The sequence below is a fragment of the Salvelinus alpinus genome, chromosome 3 (assembly GCF_045679555.1).
Source record: "Salvelinus alpinus chromosome 3, SLU_Salpinus.1, whole genome shotgun sequence".
NCBI lineage: Eukaryota > Metazoa > Chordata > Actinopteri > Salmoniformes > Salmonidae > Salvelinus > Salvelinus alpinus.
In genome coordinates, this window is record NC_092088.1 from 31171346 (window position 1) to 31184622 (window position 13277).

General features: G+C 40.7%; 1 protein-coding gene across 6 annotated transcripts in view; it reads left to right on the forward strand.

Annotated features, from left to right (window-relative positions):
* The window catches only part of LOC139569638 (double C2-like domain-containing protein alpha), a 79389-nt gene extending 66462 nt beyond the window's left edge, over nt 1–12927 (forward strand). For 2 of the 6 annotated variants that reach the window (XM_071391036.1, XM_071391037.1), the window contains exons 9-11: nt 456–537; nt 4104–4200; nt 11136–12927. In XM_071391036.1, the coding sequence (XP_071247137.1) occupies nt 456–537; nt 4104–4200; nt 11136–11272 (316 nt within the window). In that variant the 3' untranslated portion in view covers nt 11273–12927. The other 4 variants (XM_071391038.1, XM_071391040.1, XM_071391041.1 and 1 more) reach the window with 4 other exon arrangements.
* The last annotated feature ends 350 nt before the right edge of the window (nt 12928–13277 follow it).

Here is a 13277-nt window from a genome sequence, read left to right on the forward strand (position 1 = left end):
ACATGGGAAACGTACGGATAGCACCCTATTCTCTAGATAGTCCATTACTTTTGACCAGGGCCTATAGGATCTGGTCAAAAGTGAATAGGGTGCAATTGGGACACAACCATAGTTTCTTATGCTGTAAGATGACAGCATCATATCTGCCCCATAAATTATGTGGTCTTTACATTTGGAATGTAACAACATCACGCTCCGAAAGTTATGTTTGGGATTTCATGTGTTTCAGAAGACATTATAATTCTGCAAAAGTTTCAGTGGATGGGGATTTGCAATTACAATAGCAGCAAGAAATCATGCAGAATGTACAGCAGCTTTAAACCGGACCTTGCATTAGGAACAACAATGGCAAATGGCAACCTATTCCCTAGATAATGTTCTACTTTGGACTGCATAATAAATTGAGTTTTTGTTTTCTTAATGGAGCGTGACAGCCTCACATTTCTCTGTATCAGGTACCTCAAGCCAGACCTGCAGAAGAAATCCAAGCATAAAACAGCCGTCATAAAAAAGACTCTTAACCCCGAGTTTAATGAGGTGTGTGTTTGTGTGTGTGTGTGTGGTTCTTGTGCTTGTGTGCAAGTTATAATCTGCATGTTTGTGAATTGTGCGGGGTGTGTGTTTGTGTGCATGTTTGTACGTGTTATTGTGCTTGTGTGTGTCCTGTGTTTGTGTGTTGGTGTGCATGTGTGTGTTTCTGTGCCTGTTAGAATCTGCATGTTTGTGAATCGTGTTTGTGTGTGACGTATGCGTGTTCTTCTGCCTGTGTGTGTGTGTGCCTGTTGGAATCTGCATGTTTGTGAATCGTGCGGTGTGCACCATGAAGAAAGCTTATTAGGACTATAATCAGTCCTCGGAGACACAATCAGCCTTTTGTTTACACATCATTTCTCTAAAATGCCCAATTATATACAATTGTTTGTACAATACAGCACTTACATTTCACATTGTTGTCATTCATAGGATGCTCATACCCCGAGCCATTTGCACTGCGAACATACTAATACACGTTTTCTGAGTTTCTCTGGTCCAGTCCTGGGGACAGCCACTGTTTGGGTTCTCATTTCTAACCAATCACTTCTACAGCCTGAGTGCCAATCTGTTTTTGTTATCATGCACAAACAGATCTGGGGTCAGGCTATCAGTTATGCTGAGCATGCATTACACAACTTCTAAAAACACATTTCACAAATTCCTTGTAGCAAATCTTTCATTCCGTCCATCCTCAAACCCAGGATGTAAAAAAATGCCAACACGCAAACAGTGAGCTACATTTTTTTAATATTTTGGAATAATTTTACATTTAAATAAATGTATTAGTGTGCACGTTATTATGTGCAGAAACATCAAAAAATTGATTTCACGGAGCTGCAGAATATGGGCTCCCACATTGAAAAGGCAGCTGCTTTCTTTCCACAGCTCCACCAATCTGTCTTCCATCACCTCCGTACACACGGTGCCTGTTCTTGTTGCTTTCCTCTTCACCATCATTGTTTTCGTCTCACATGCTGCATGCTCATTGGCTATTAGCAGCAGTCCTTGGCCAATCGCAATGTAGCACTGCTCATACTACAGCATGACCAACAATGAAAATTATTGAGACATCTGGCAGGGATCTGGAGAATGGAATAGCCATCATCGGTGTGTCCTTAACCCGCTCAAACTACATGTGCCGAAGTACTGATCCTAGCCCAAATTCATTTTGGATTTCACCCCGATCATGAAAATTGTCATGTTTGATTTTCGGTTTAAGGACCGATTTTACGAGATGCAGATTAAGCTTAGTCCTGGACTAAAAAGAAACCAGGACTATACACAGTATAGGCGATTGTAGGTGATTATCGATCTATTTTAGTGGATTGGTTTTGTTGAACTGTGCAGATACTAATTGTTTAACTCTGCTGGAGTCTTCACTGTAATGGCCATCGAGGATGCATCCTATGCACTGCTTTTAAAAAATCATGTAGCTATATATCTATATATAGATATCCGCTGCTTATATGTCCTGCATTCCCAAACAAATTCACAAAAGGGCAGTTTAGCCAAGCAGAAATAATGACAATGTAAAGCATGACCCAAAAGGACAAATAAAATAAATATATTTTGTCTCTCTTTGTCAAGGTGTCCCCCCACCTTTCAGAGCTAGTAGCTAGCTGGAAATTCAGAAGGCCGGGACAAAACCAGTATCGCGATACTTGTTATTATCATGGCAAGGAAACAAAACACGAAGCGAATTCAACTTCTTTAGGAAAAACAACCCTATTGTTAGAAACTAACATAATTTGTCACATGTATTTATTTTCAGGCTTTTAAAGGACCAAATAGTTCGGTCTGCTTCGTGTTTTCATTTTTGGTATCTTCCCAGCCCTCAAATTCAGGGTTGCAAAGTCATTTGAAAATTTCCACAACAATTGCCACACAACACAAGCCAAAAGATTGCGTAATCGTGGAGCTGGCTAATCGTAATGCACACATGGCAACAACCACCCTGACCACCTGTACTCATTAGCAACAATGTGCTGGGATTCAATCCAAGGCACATTATAGAGCAGCTCACTGGACAACTGACAATGTGCCGTTTAAAGGCAATTTCACCTTTTAAAAGGAAATGGTTGGCATTGTTAGTATTTCCACTTGGCTAAACAGCTCTCTATTTGTGAATTTATTTGGGAATGCAAGTCTTACAAGCAGCAGATACACTACATATACAAAAGTATGTGGACCCCTTTCAATTTAGTGGATTCGGCTATTTCAGCCACACCTGTTGCTGACAGGTGTATAAAATCGAGCACCCAGCCATGCAATCACCATAGACAAACATTGGCAGTAGAATGGCCTTCCTGAAAAGCTCAGTGACTTTCAACATGGCACCGTCATAGGATGCCACTTCTCCAACAAGTTAGTTCGTCAAATGTCTGCCCTGCTAGAGCTGCTTCGGTCAACTGTAAGTGCTGTTATTGTGAAGTGGAAACGCCTATGAGTAACAACGACAACGGTGTGTGTGCTGAAGTGCATAAAAATTGTCTCCTCAGTTGCAACACTCACTACCGAGTTCCAAACTGCCCCTGGAAGCAACGTCAACACAATAACTGTTCGTTGGGAGCTTAATGAAGTGGGTTTCCATGGCCGAGCAGCCGCACACAAGCCTTTAAGATCACAATGTGGAATGCCAAGTGTCGGCTGGAGTGGTGTAAAGCTCGCCGCCATTGGACTCTGGAGCAGAGGAAGTACGTTCTCTGGAGTAATGAATCACGCTTCACCATCTGGCAGTCCGATGGACGAATCTGGGTTTGGCGTATGCCAGGAGAACGCTACCTGACGAATGCATAGTGCCCACTGTAAAGTCTGGTGGAGAATGACTATTTCCCCGTGCACAAAGCGAGGTCCATACAGGAATGGTTTGTCGAGATCGGTGTGGAAGAAGTTGACCGGCCTGCACAACGCCCTGACCTCAACCCTATCGAACACCTTTGGGAAGAATTGGAACGCCGACTGCAAGCTAGGCCTAATCGCCCAACATCAGTACCCGACCTCACTAATACTCTTGTGAATGAATGGAAGCAAGTCCCCGCAGTAATGTTCCAACGTCTAGTGGAAAGCCTTCCCAGAAGAGTGGAGGCTGTTATAGCAGCAAAGGGGGGACCAACTCCATACTAATGGCCATGATTTTGGAATGAGATGTTTGAAGAGCAGGTGTCCATATACTTTTGGTGTATATAATGTATTTAATGCAGCTACACACATTTTGAACGCAACTGCATAGGTCCTAGGATGTAGGATCGACGACAATACAGCGAAGTACTGTATGTTGTCGATTTAAATTGGCTAAACTGGAGTGAAATTCAGCAAACACACTGGCTGCCACAGGACCAACAATGAGAAACTGAATCTGTTACCATTCTCATTAGGAAATTTAAGAAATCCTGTTCAACAGTGTGTTTCTATGTTTCTTTCATTGCTTTACTTTTTCTACCCAAGTTACTAGACATGCATACACTATTTCTATATTAATTATCCTTATAGGGCCCATTTGTCTCTCTATCTCTCTATCTCTCGTTAATGATTGCCTTTTGACCCGCCATCCATCCCATGGCTCTCTGCAGGAGTTCTTCTATGAGATCTCCTTCACGGAGCTGTCCACCAAAACCCTGGAGGTCACCGTCTGGGACTACGACCTAGGGAAATCCAACGATTTTATTGGTGAGTTGGCGACTGCACCACCCACAGTCATAAGTGGGATTCTAGTCGTGGGCGGTCTGGTTGCCCAATTGGGCCAGTTTCTTCATTTTCTTCACCAAGGCCGTGGTTCATTCAAAGGCACAGTGGTGTAAAGTACTTAAGTAAAAATACTTTAAAGTACTACTTAAGTCATTTTTGGGGTTATCTGTACTTTACTTTACTGTTTACATTTTTGACAACTTTTACTTCACTACATTCCTAAAGAAAAGAGTGTGCCCCTGGCTATCCGTAAATGTAAAAAACAAGAAAATTGTGCCATCTGGTTTGCTTGATATAAGGATTTATTTTATTATTTGTACTTTTACTTTTGATACTTAAGTATATTTTAGCAATTACATTTACTTTTGATACTTGAGTATATTTAAAACCAAATACTTTTAGACTTGTGTCATTTTCTATTAAGGTATCTTTACTTTTACTCAAGTATGACAATTGGGTACTTTTTCCACCACTCGTCAAAGCACTGATCTCATCAGTGCAATTGCTCCAGGTCTTCAACAGTGGTAAGCGCAGATGCAAGCAGCTACGGCTTGGGTGGGGTACAAGAACACAACGGCACCCTTAAGCCTGTAGCTTTCTGCTCACGTACACACAGTAACGGCAAAAAGAGATCGAGAATGAGTGACTCGTAGGCTTGTGGGCATCAGCAAAGATTTACTAGCATTTGTGAGGGTTGGAGAACTATCGCTTGATCACAGATCACAAACCGCTGGTGACATTGATAAACAACAAAGACCTGGACAATGCACACCTTTGATGTCAGTGGCCGCTGATTCGACTTGATGAAGTTCAACCCCATCGAGGGAAGAACAGAAGAACCTGGTCGTCGCCGATGCCTTGTCTAGGCACCCCAAACCAGAGATGGACGATACAAGGTTGGAAGCAGATGTCCAGGCTATGGAAATGATCATACAGTGCCTTCAGAAAGTATTCATACCCCTTGACATTCCACATTTTGTTGTGTTACAGCCTGAATTCACCAATCTAGATATAATAGCCCATAATGGCAAAGGGAAATCATGTTTTTTGAAATTTTAGCAAATGTTATTGAAAATGAAATACAGAAATATCAAATTTACACCCCTGAGTCAACACATGTTAGAATCACCTTTGGCAGTGATTACAGCTGTAATCAGCTGAGTCTTTCTGGGTCAGTCTCTAAGAGCTTTGCACACCTGGATTGTACAATATTTGCTCATTATTCTTAAAAAAATAATTGAAGCTCTATCAAGTTAGTTGTTGATCATTGCTAAACAGCCATTTTCAAGTCAAGCCGATTTAAGTCCAAACTGTAACCTGGTGACTCAGGAACATTCAGTGTTGTTTTGGTAAGCAAGTATATTTGGCCTTGTGTTTTAGGTTATTGTCCTGCTGAAAGGTAAATTTGTGAAATTGGCAGCAGACCTCAGCGAGTTCAAGGGGAAAACGTTCCTAGTCTTCATAGACTACTACTCTTGGTGGCTCAAGATCTTGAACTTCACAAAGACAACTAGTGAGGCAAAACTTCCAAGCATCTTCGCAAGGTTCAGAATACCTAAAAAAATGGTTACAGATAATGGCCCACATTCTAAATCGCAGAAACTTTGAGATTTTACAGCCACGTACGACTTCAAACGCACAACTTCAAGTCCATAATATCCCCAAGCAAACGGGATGGTGGAACGGGAAAATGGCAAAAGTCATCCTCAAACAGAAAGATTCACAGCTCGCACTAATGAGCTACAGGGACACTGCAAAGGAACCAACACGAGAAAGTCCAGCCAGACTCCTTATGGGAAGGAGACTCCACACGACAGCTCCTACTCTGAAACAAAACTTGAAGCCAGCATGGCCAAACCTGGCCACTGTAAAGCACAATGATGCCAAAGCCAAACACTCCTATGAGAAAACGTGCAACAGGAGGTACTCTACCAGACCACCCTGTGCTCTGCAGATTGGCTACAAGGTTCGCTTGAAAACTGATGGAGAGAAAGAGTGGAAAACGACCTGAGTCATCCAAAGTAAGCGCTTCACACCATAGTCCTTTGTCGTACAAACATAGCATAGGGACTCGACAAGACGGAACCCCCAACACTTGCAACGCGGTCAGAACGCACAGAGCACAGGCAAAAGTAGGCAAAAGTCAATTGACCAAAGTTGCTAAGCTTGCTAGATAAACTCCTTCAACGAATGACAGAATATCGAGTTTATGATTATACAGATAGCTCATGAATAATGGGGAGATATGAAGAGTGGAAATATACTGAACAAAAATATAAACGCAACATGCAACAATTTAAAATATTTTACTGAATGACAGTTCAATTACAGGAAATCAGTCAATTGAAATAAATAAATTAGGCCATAATCTATGGATTTCACATGACTGAGCAGGGGCGCAACCATGGGTGGGCCTGGAAGAGCATAGGCCCACCCACTTGGGAGCCAGGTCCACCAACTGGGAAGCCAGGCCCAACCAATCAGAATGAGTTTTTCCCCACAAAAGGGCTTTATTACAAATATAAATACTCCTTACAAACCCCTCCACCACCAAATTCTCTAAAAAGATGTGGAGGGGGCATATGTGGAGGGGGCAAATTAACATTTAATCATGTGGCAACAGCTCTGTTTGACATTCCTGCAATCAGCATGCCAATTGCACGCTCCCTCAAAACTTGAGACATCTGTGGCATTGTTGTGTCACAAAACTACACATTTTAGAGAGGCCGTTCATTGTCCCCAGTACAAGGTGCACCTGTGTAATTATCATGCTGTTTAATCAGCTTCCCGGGATCCCGGTTACCCATGTTAATCCCTAGTGGTAACTAGTGCTACCTTTGAAATCTCTGGTCCCAGACCAACACCGATCAGCTTTACCTCAGAAAAGTGTGATCCAGGACAAGCTCTTACCGGTCCGGAAGCATTGTGAAGCCTGCAACCAAGTTAACCTTTTAGTTAGGGAATGAGCAATATGGGGCAGAATAATCCCCTTTTCTTTTCATCTTGGTGTACCCATTACCCTGTAGTTTTGAAAGAGTGAAAAAGAAAAGAGAAATTGGTCAAATAAAATTACTTTTTTTTTTTTGACGAAAGACTATCAAAACTATAGAAAAGCATGTCGTAAAAAGCTTTGCTACTAAAAACAGTGTAGTGCTTTAGCCTAAATACAGTTGAAGTCAGAAGTGTACATACACTTAGGTTGGAGTCATTAAAACTCATTTATCAACCACTCCACAAATTTCTTGCTAACACACTATAGTTTGGCAAGTAATTTTTCCAACAATTGTTTACACACAGATTATTTCACTTATAATTCACTGTATCACAATTCCAGTGGGTCAGAAGTTAACATACACTAAGTTGACTGTGCCTTTAAACAGCTTGGAACATTCCAGAAAATGATGTCATGGCTTTAGAAGCTTCTGATAGGCTAATTGACATCATTTTAGTCAATTGGAGGTGAACCTGTGGATGTATTTCAAGGCCTACCTTCAAACTCAGTGCCTCTTTGCTTGACATCATGGGAAAATCAAAAGAAATCAGCCAAGACCTCAGAAAAAACATTGTAGACCTCCACAAGTCTGGTTCATCCTTGGGAGCAATTTCCAAACGCCTGAAGGTACCACGTTCATCTGTACAAACAATAGTACGCAAGTATTAACACCATGGGACCACGCCGCCGTCATACTGCTCAGGGAGGAGACGCGTTCTGTCTCCTAGAGATGAACGTACTTTGGTGAGAATAGTGCAAATCAATCCCAGAACAACAGCAAAGGACCTTGTGAAGATGCTGGAGGAAACAGGTACAAAATATCTATATCCACGAGTCCTATATCGACATAACCTGAAAGGCCGCTCAGCAAGGAAGAAGCCACTGCTCCAAAACCGCCATAAAAAAGCCAGACTACGGTTTGCAACTGCACAGAACTGTTTGGCTACAATGACCATCATTATGTTTGGAGGATAAAGGGGGAGGCTTGGAAGCCGAAGAACACCATCCCAACCGTGAAGCACGGCGGTGACAGCATCATGTTGTGGGGGTGCTTTTCTGCAGGAGGCACTGGTGCACTTCACAAAATAGATGGCATCATGAGGATGGAAAATTGTGTGGATATATTGAAGCAACATCTGGGTCTTCCAAATGGGTCTTCCAAATAGAAAATGACCCAAAGCATACTTCCAAAGTTGTGGCAAAATGGCTTAAGGACAACAAAGTCAAGGTATTGGAGTGGCCATCACAAAGCCCTGGCCTCAATCCTATAGAAAAGTTGTGGGCAGAATAATGGGGTCAACTTTGGGTCATGATAGGGGCTGCACCAAATGTTTTATGTATTATAATAATTGACTATGCTTATGTTGTATTAATAGAAGGGGAAGGGCTATAAGACCCCTACCCCACTACATTTATAGGGTCCTGGACTATAGATTAGCAATATATATATTCATTATAAGGTTTAATGTTGTTCCACAGTTCTTTTCTAGTCTCTGCTTCTTATAAGAAGCGGTCTGAGAGATGTGTGAGTTATTGCAGTCAAAATAGGGTGTCTGTGAGAAAGCGCCTCAAGGCTAAAAGAGATTCATAGCCACAGAACCCTGCAGGGGAGTGAAAAAGATAAGAGACTAGTCAGACATACCACTATAAAGCAACTTGGGGAGTGGAAAATAACTGCTGAGCCCTTAGAAAACACTGGAACTATTGTCTCACCTGCAAGTTTGTAAAACTGTATGTGCATGGGCTTGGTCTCATGGGTAGAAGGTATTGACATAGGCAGTTACATCGCTAGGACTTGACTGCAAGCATATTAAAAGCAACTTGGACTTTTCCTATTTTGCAGAACTCAGGAGAGACATCAGTTGTATGTTTGATTTTTGATCTTTGACTTCTGTCTACAGCTGTATTTTGATTAAAATTGTTATGATTTATAAGTGCACATTTTGAGTATTCCTTATTTGTTTAGTAAATAACAGAGCCCAGAAAAGTGGAACCAACAAGAACTGAAAAAGCAGGTGCGAGCAAGGAAGCCTACATACAAACCTGACTCAGTTACACCAGCTCTGTCATGGAGGAATGAGCCAAAATTCACCCAACTTATTGTGGGAAGCTTGGTGAAGGCTACCTGAAACGTTTGACCCAATTTAAACAATTTAAAGGCAATGCTACCAAATACTAATTGAGTGTATGTAAACTTCTGACCCACTGGGAATGTGATGAAAGAAATAAAAGCTGAAATAAATCATTCTCTCTAGTATTATTCTGACATTTCACATTCTTAAAATAAAGTGGTGATCCTAACTGACCTAAGACAGGACATTTTTACTAGGATTAAATGTCAGGAATTGTGAAAAACTGAGTTGAAATGTATTTGGCTAAGGTGTATGTAAACTTCCAACTTCAACTGTAGTTATACACGGTATGTTGTTTGTTTATATACTGTATGTGAACCTAGTTATTATGGGATCAGCCGTCTTGCTTAAAAACTTCTTAGGGATAGGCGTCAAACTAGCGGGACACCAGCCGACAACATCCGGTGAAATTGGAGGGCACGCAATTCAAATAAATAATTGTAATATTAAACATTCATGAACATTCAAGTATCTTATATAATTTAAAAGCTTAAATTCTTGTTAATCTAACTGTGTTGTCCGATTTCAAATAGGCTTTACGGCGAAAGCATACCATGAGATTGTCTGAGGACGGCGCCCCACGTCAACATATTTTTCAACCAGCACAGGCTTCATAAATTCACAAATAGCGATGAAATAAATCACTTACTTTTGAAGATCTTCCTCTGTTTGCAGTCCCAAGAGTCCCAGCTACAACATGAATTGTCGTTTTGTTAGATAAAATCCTTCTTTATTTCCCAAAAAGTCAGTTTAGTTGGTGCCATCGATTTCAGTAATCCACTCGTTCAACATGCAGACAAAGGAGTCCAAAAAGCTACCACTAAACTTCGTCCAAACAAATGATGTTTCTATTCAGTAGGAAAGGAAAATTAGTAAGCGTGCCGAAAGACTGATATTGTTCCGGTGCTCGTCTCACCAAAACTCAAAATTCTTGCTTGTTTTTCAAAAAACAAGCCTGAAACCTTGAATAAAGACTGTTGACATCTAGTAGAAGCCATAGGAATTGCAATCTGGGAGACGGATTTACATAGAAACAATAGGTTTCCATCATAAGAGCCTGGGAGCTAAAAAAAAGAAAATCCAGTTGGATTTTCTTCTGAATTTTGCCTGCCATATTAGTTCTGTTATAGACTCAGACATTATTTTAACAGTTGTAGAAACTGCAAAGTGTTTTCTATCCAATGCGACCAATTATATGCATATCCTGGCTTCTGGGCTTGAGTAACAGGCAGTTTACTTTGGGCAGGTCAGTCAGGCGGAAATTCAGGAAACTAGACTATCCCTAAGAAGTTTAAGGGGGGAGATGTAGCGATATACTGATAACCTAACATCATTAAATAGATTTTAGCCTAAGTTCAAGCACGCACTGCCAGACATGCGCAGTTAGACCAATGATGTTCAGCAATAAAGACCCATAAAGATAGCTCGGGGGTATATCGTTTCATTTATACATTTATACAAGTTAATACAGTTTACCAGTAAGACAGCCGAACTTTACAGTCCCTTTTATTGAATCCCGGCCCAAGACTTGTTGGGCAACAACTAGAGGTTGCTGCAATGGTCACGTTCCAGGCCGACTACATTGCAGTCACCTGCCAGAAATCTCAACTCTTGGATAAGTGTTTATCAGCTAATCCCATTATAAATAATCTGATGCTGACTGCAAAGTTAATAACTTGGAACGCATCAATGGATTGATCCACACAGTGCTACTATGATATAAGTTGCCTGGAATGCCATCTATTGCTACACAGATTGTTTTGTAACTTCATTTTTCTGTCTACGTCTTCTAGGAGGCGTGTCCTTAGGCTGTCACTCACAAGGAGAAACTCTCCAGCATTGGATAGACTGTCTGAAGAACAAGGGCACAAAGGTGGAGCGATGGCACACGTTGACCAATGAGCTGCCTGGATCCACATTCCATGAATGAAAATGGGCCAATAATGATATCTCACCACTGTACTGTTTTTGGCCAAAATGTTTGGCTAAAATGGGATTATCGATGAAAAGGTGTTCATCATCGCATGTTATGAAGATGTATTCTGAATGACTTGAACATTTGAGTTCAGAAAGAAATGGTAGGGGTGTGGTGTTAATTGAGCCAAAGGGGTAAGTTAAGGCATCCTTGTTTCTAAGAAACCATACACAAAATGTATAATTTGGCCAAATACTTAGGAAGCGGTCATCATTTCATGGAGTCTGTGCAGTGCTAGGGACCGAGTTTCCTAAACTCGGTCCCTAGCACTACACAGCTGATTCAAATAATCAACTAATCATCAAGCTTTGCTCATTTTAATTAGCTGTGTAGTGTTCAGGCAGTAAAACAAAACGTGCACCCCTTGGGGTCCCGAGGACCGAATTTGTGAAACGCTGCTGTGAAGGAAGAAACCAGGAAAAAGTGGGAAGCAAGTCAGGTCCCCAAAAATGATTTTCACCAAGTCAGATGAATATGTGTTAGAGGTTTCATGATGCTTGTATTTTAACCAAAGTAGATCATTTTAAGATTGTTCTATACATCAGTTGGGGTCTTTATGAGCTTCAATATGAGGTCCTAAACCTAGCATGAAGTTCATCCTTGTAGCTGTGTGGGCTAATATAGTCAAAATGTTTGCATTTTGGGTAAGTGTTTTCTTCCCAAGCATCATGCAAGGCATTATCGCTGGGACATGAGGTAATAACAGGGCATGGCCTATGTTAAAAATGCTTAAAATGATTCAAAGACAAAAAGTGCTTGTGATTGTGTTGAATTGTGTTTGGAAAATAAAGATAGACATGGTTTTAAAAAGGTAGTGGTAATATTTCATTCAGTACAGAAATGTGCAGCCAAGTTTGTCCCGCAGCTCAACTTACCCCATACCCAATGTAAGTTGTGCCAAGAGATCACTTTTTTGGGACAAACTAGGCTTTCAATATTTACATGAATTCTGATTATTTCCAGGGATACACAACATCCTGAAATATATATAGATATCTTTGTTAGAAAGAATACTATACTGTATGTCCCTTGATGGAATGAGGCTGAATGTAGAAAATGGCACAACTTACATCACTCTCCCCTAAGTAGAGAGTATTTCCTTATACTTAGGCTGTACATAATTCTCTTTTACGTTACAGAGGGCCATATCCATTCTGTATATTTAATTTGTTCAGAAACATAGTTCCCTAGGCTACTGAATAGACCTCCTGTGAAAAAGGGAAATTAAAATCATGTAAATCACGTCTAAGGAAGAGAATAATTTTTTTTTTTTTGTCAATTTACTCCTCATTATTCATACTGCTTCATTTGTTTATTCTTCTAAAATTAGATTTAGTTCTTTCATTAACTTCTGATTCGTCCTGACCTGGAAAATATCCCCCCGTATTTCCATTCTCACTGCCTGAATACCTCTCCCACAGCAATAACGTCTTGCCTAATGCTTCCAAAGAATTCTCAATGGGTCTCATTAGTAACAAACATTTTTTATCGACTGATGTAATTGCCATTAAATTATCTGAAAATTATAATTCATTTGATTAAATAGTGCAAAGTAATAAGACAGTTGGTTCTTTGCATGTTTGATGTAATAAAAAAAAATGTGACTCTGACTTACGTCTCCTCCATTTTTGGTTGAACAGACACAAATGCTCGAAGAGGATCATTTCAAGATGTAGGCCTACATCTCTGTGCTGTTCCAGATTTTCTCGAGTCACATTGGGATGACTACCCTTGTAAAATAAATATGTACTTTGTTCAAGTAAAGCATTGTGGAAAGGTTTTTCTGCTTTTTTTCTGCTTTTTGGACGGTCTAGGGCTGTGGCGGTCATGACATTTTGGCAGCCGGTAACTGTCACGCAATTGACCATTAATTGTAGAATAAAAAACATGAGCTGGTGCACACCCAGCAAAATGTGTTCACGTGGAGGTGCTGACTAACGGCGAATAAACTATAAAAATA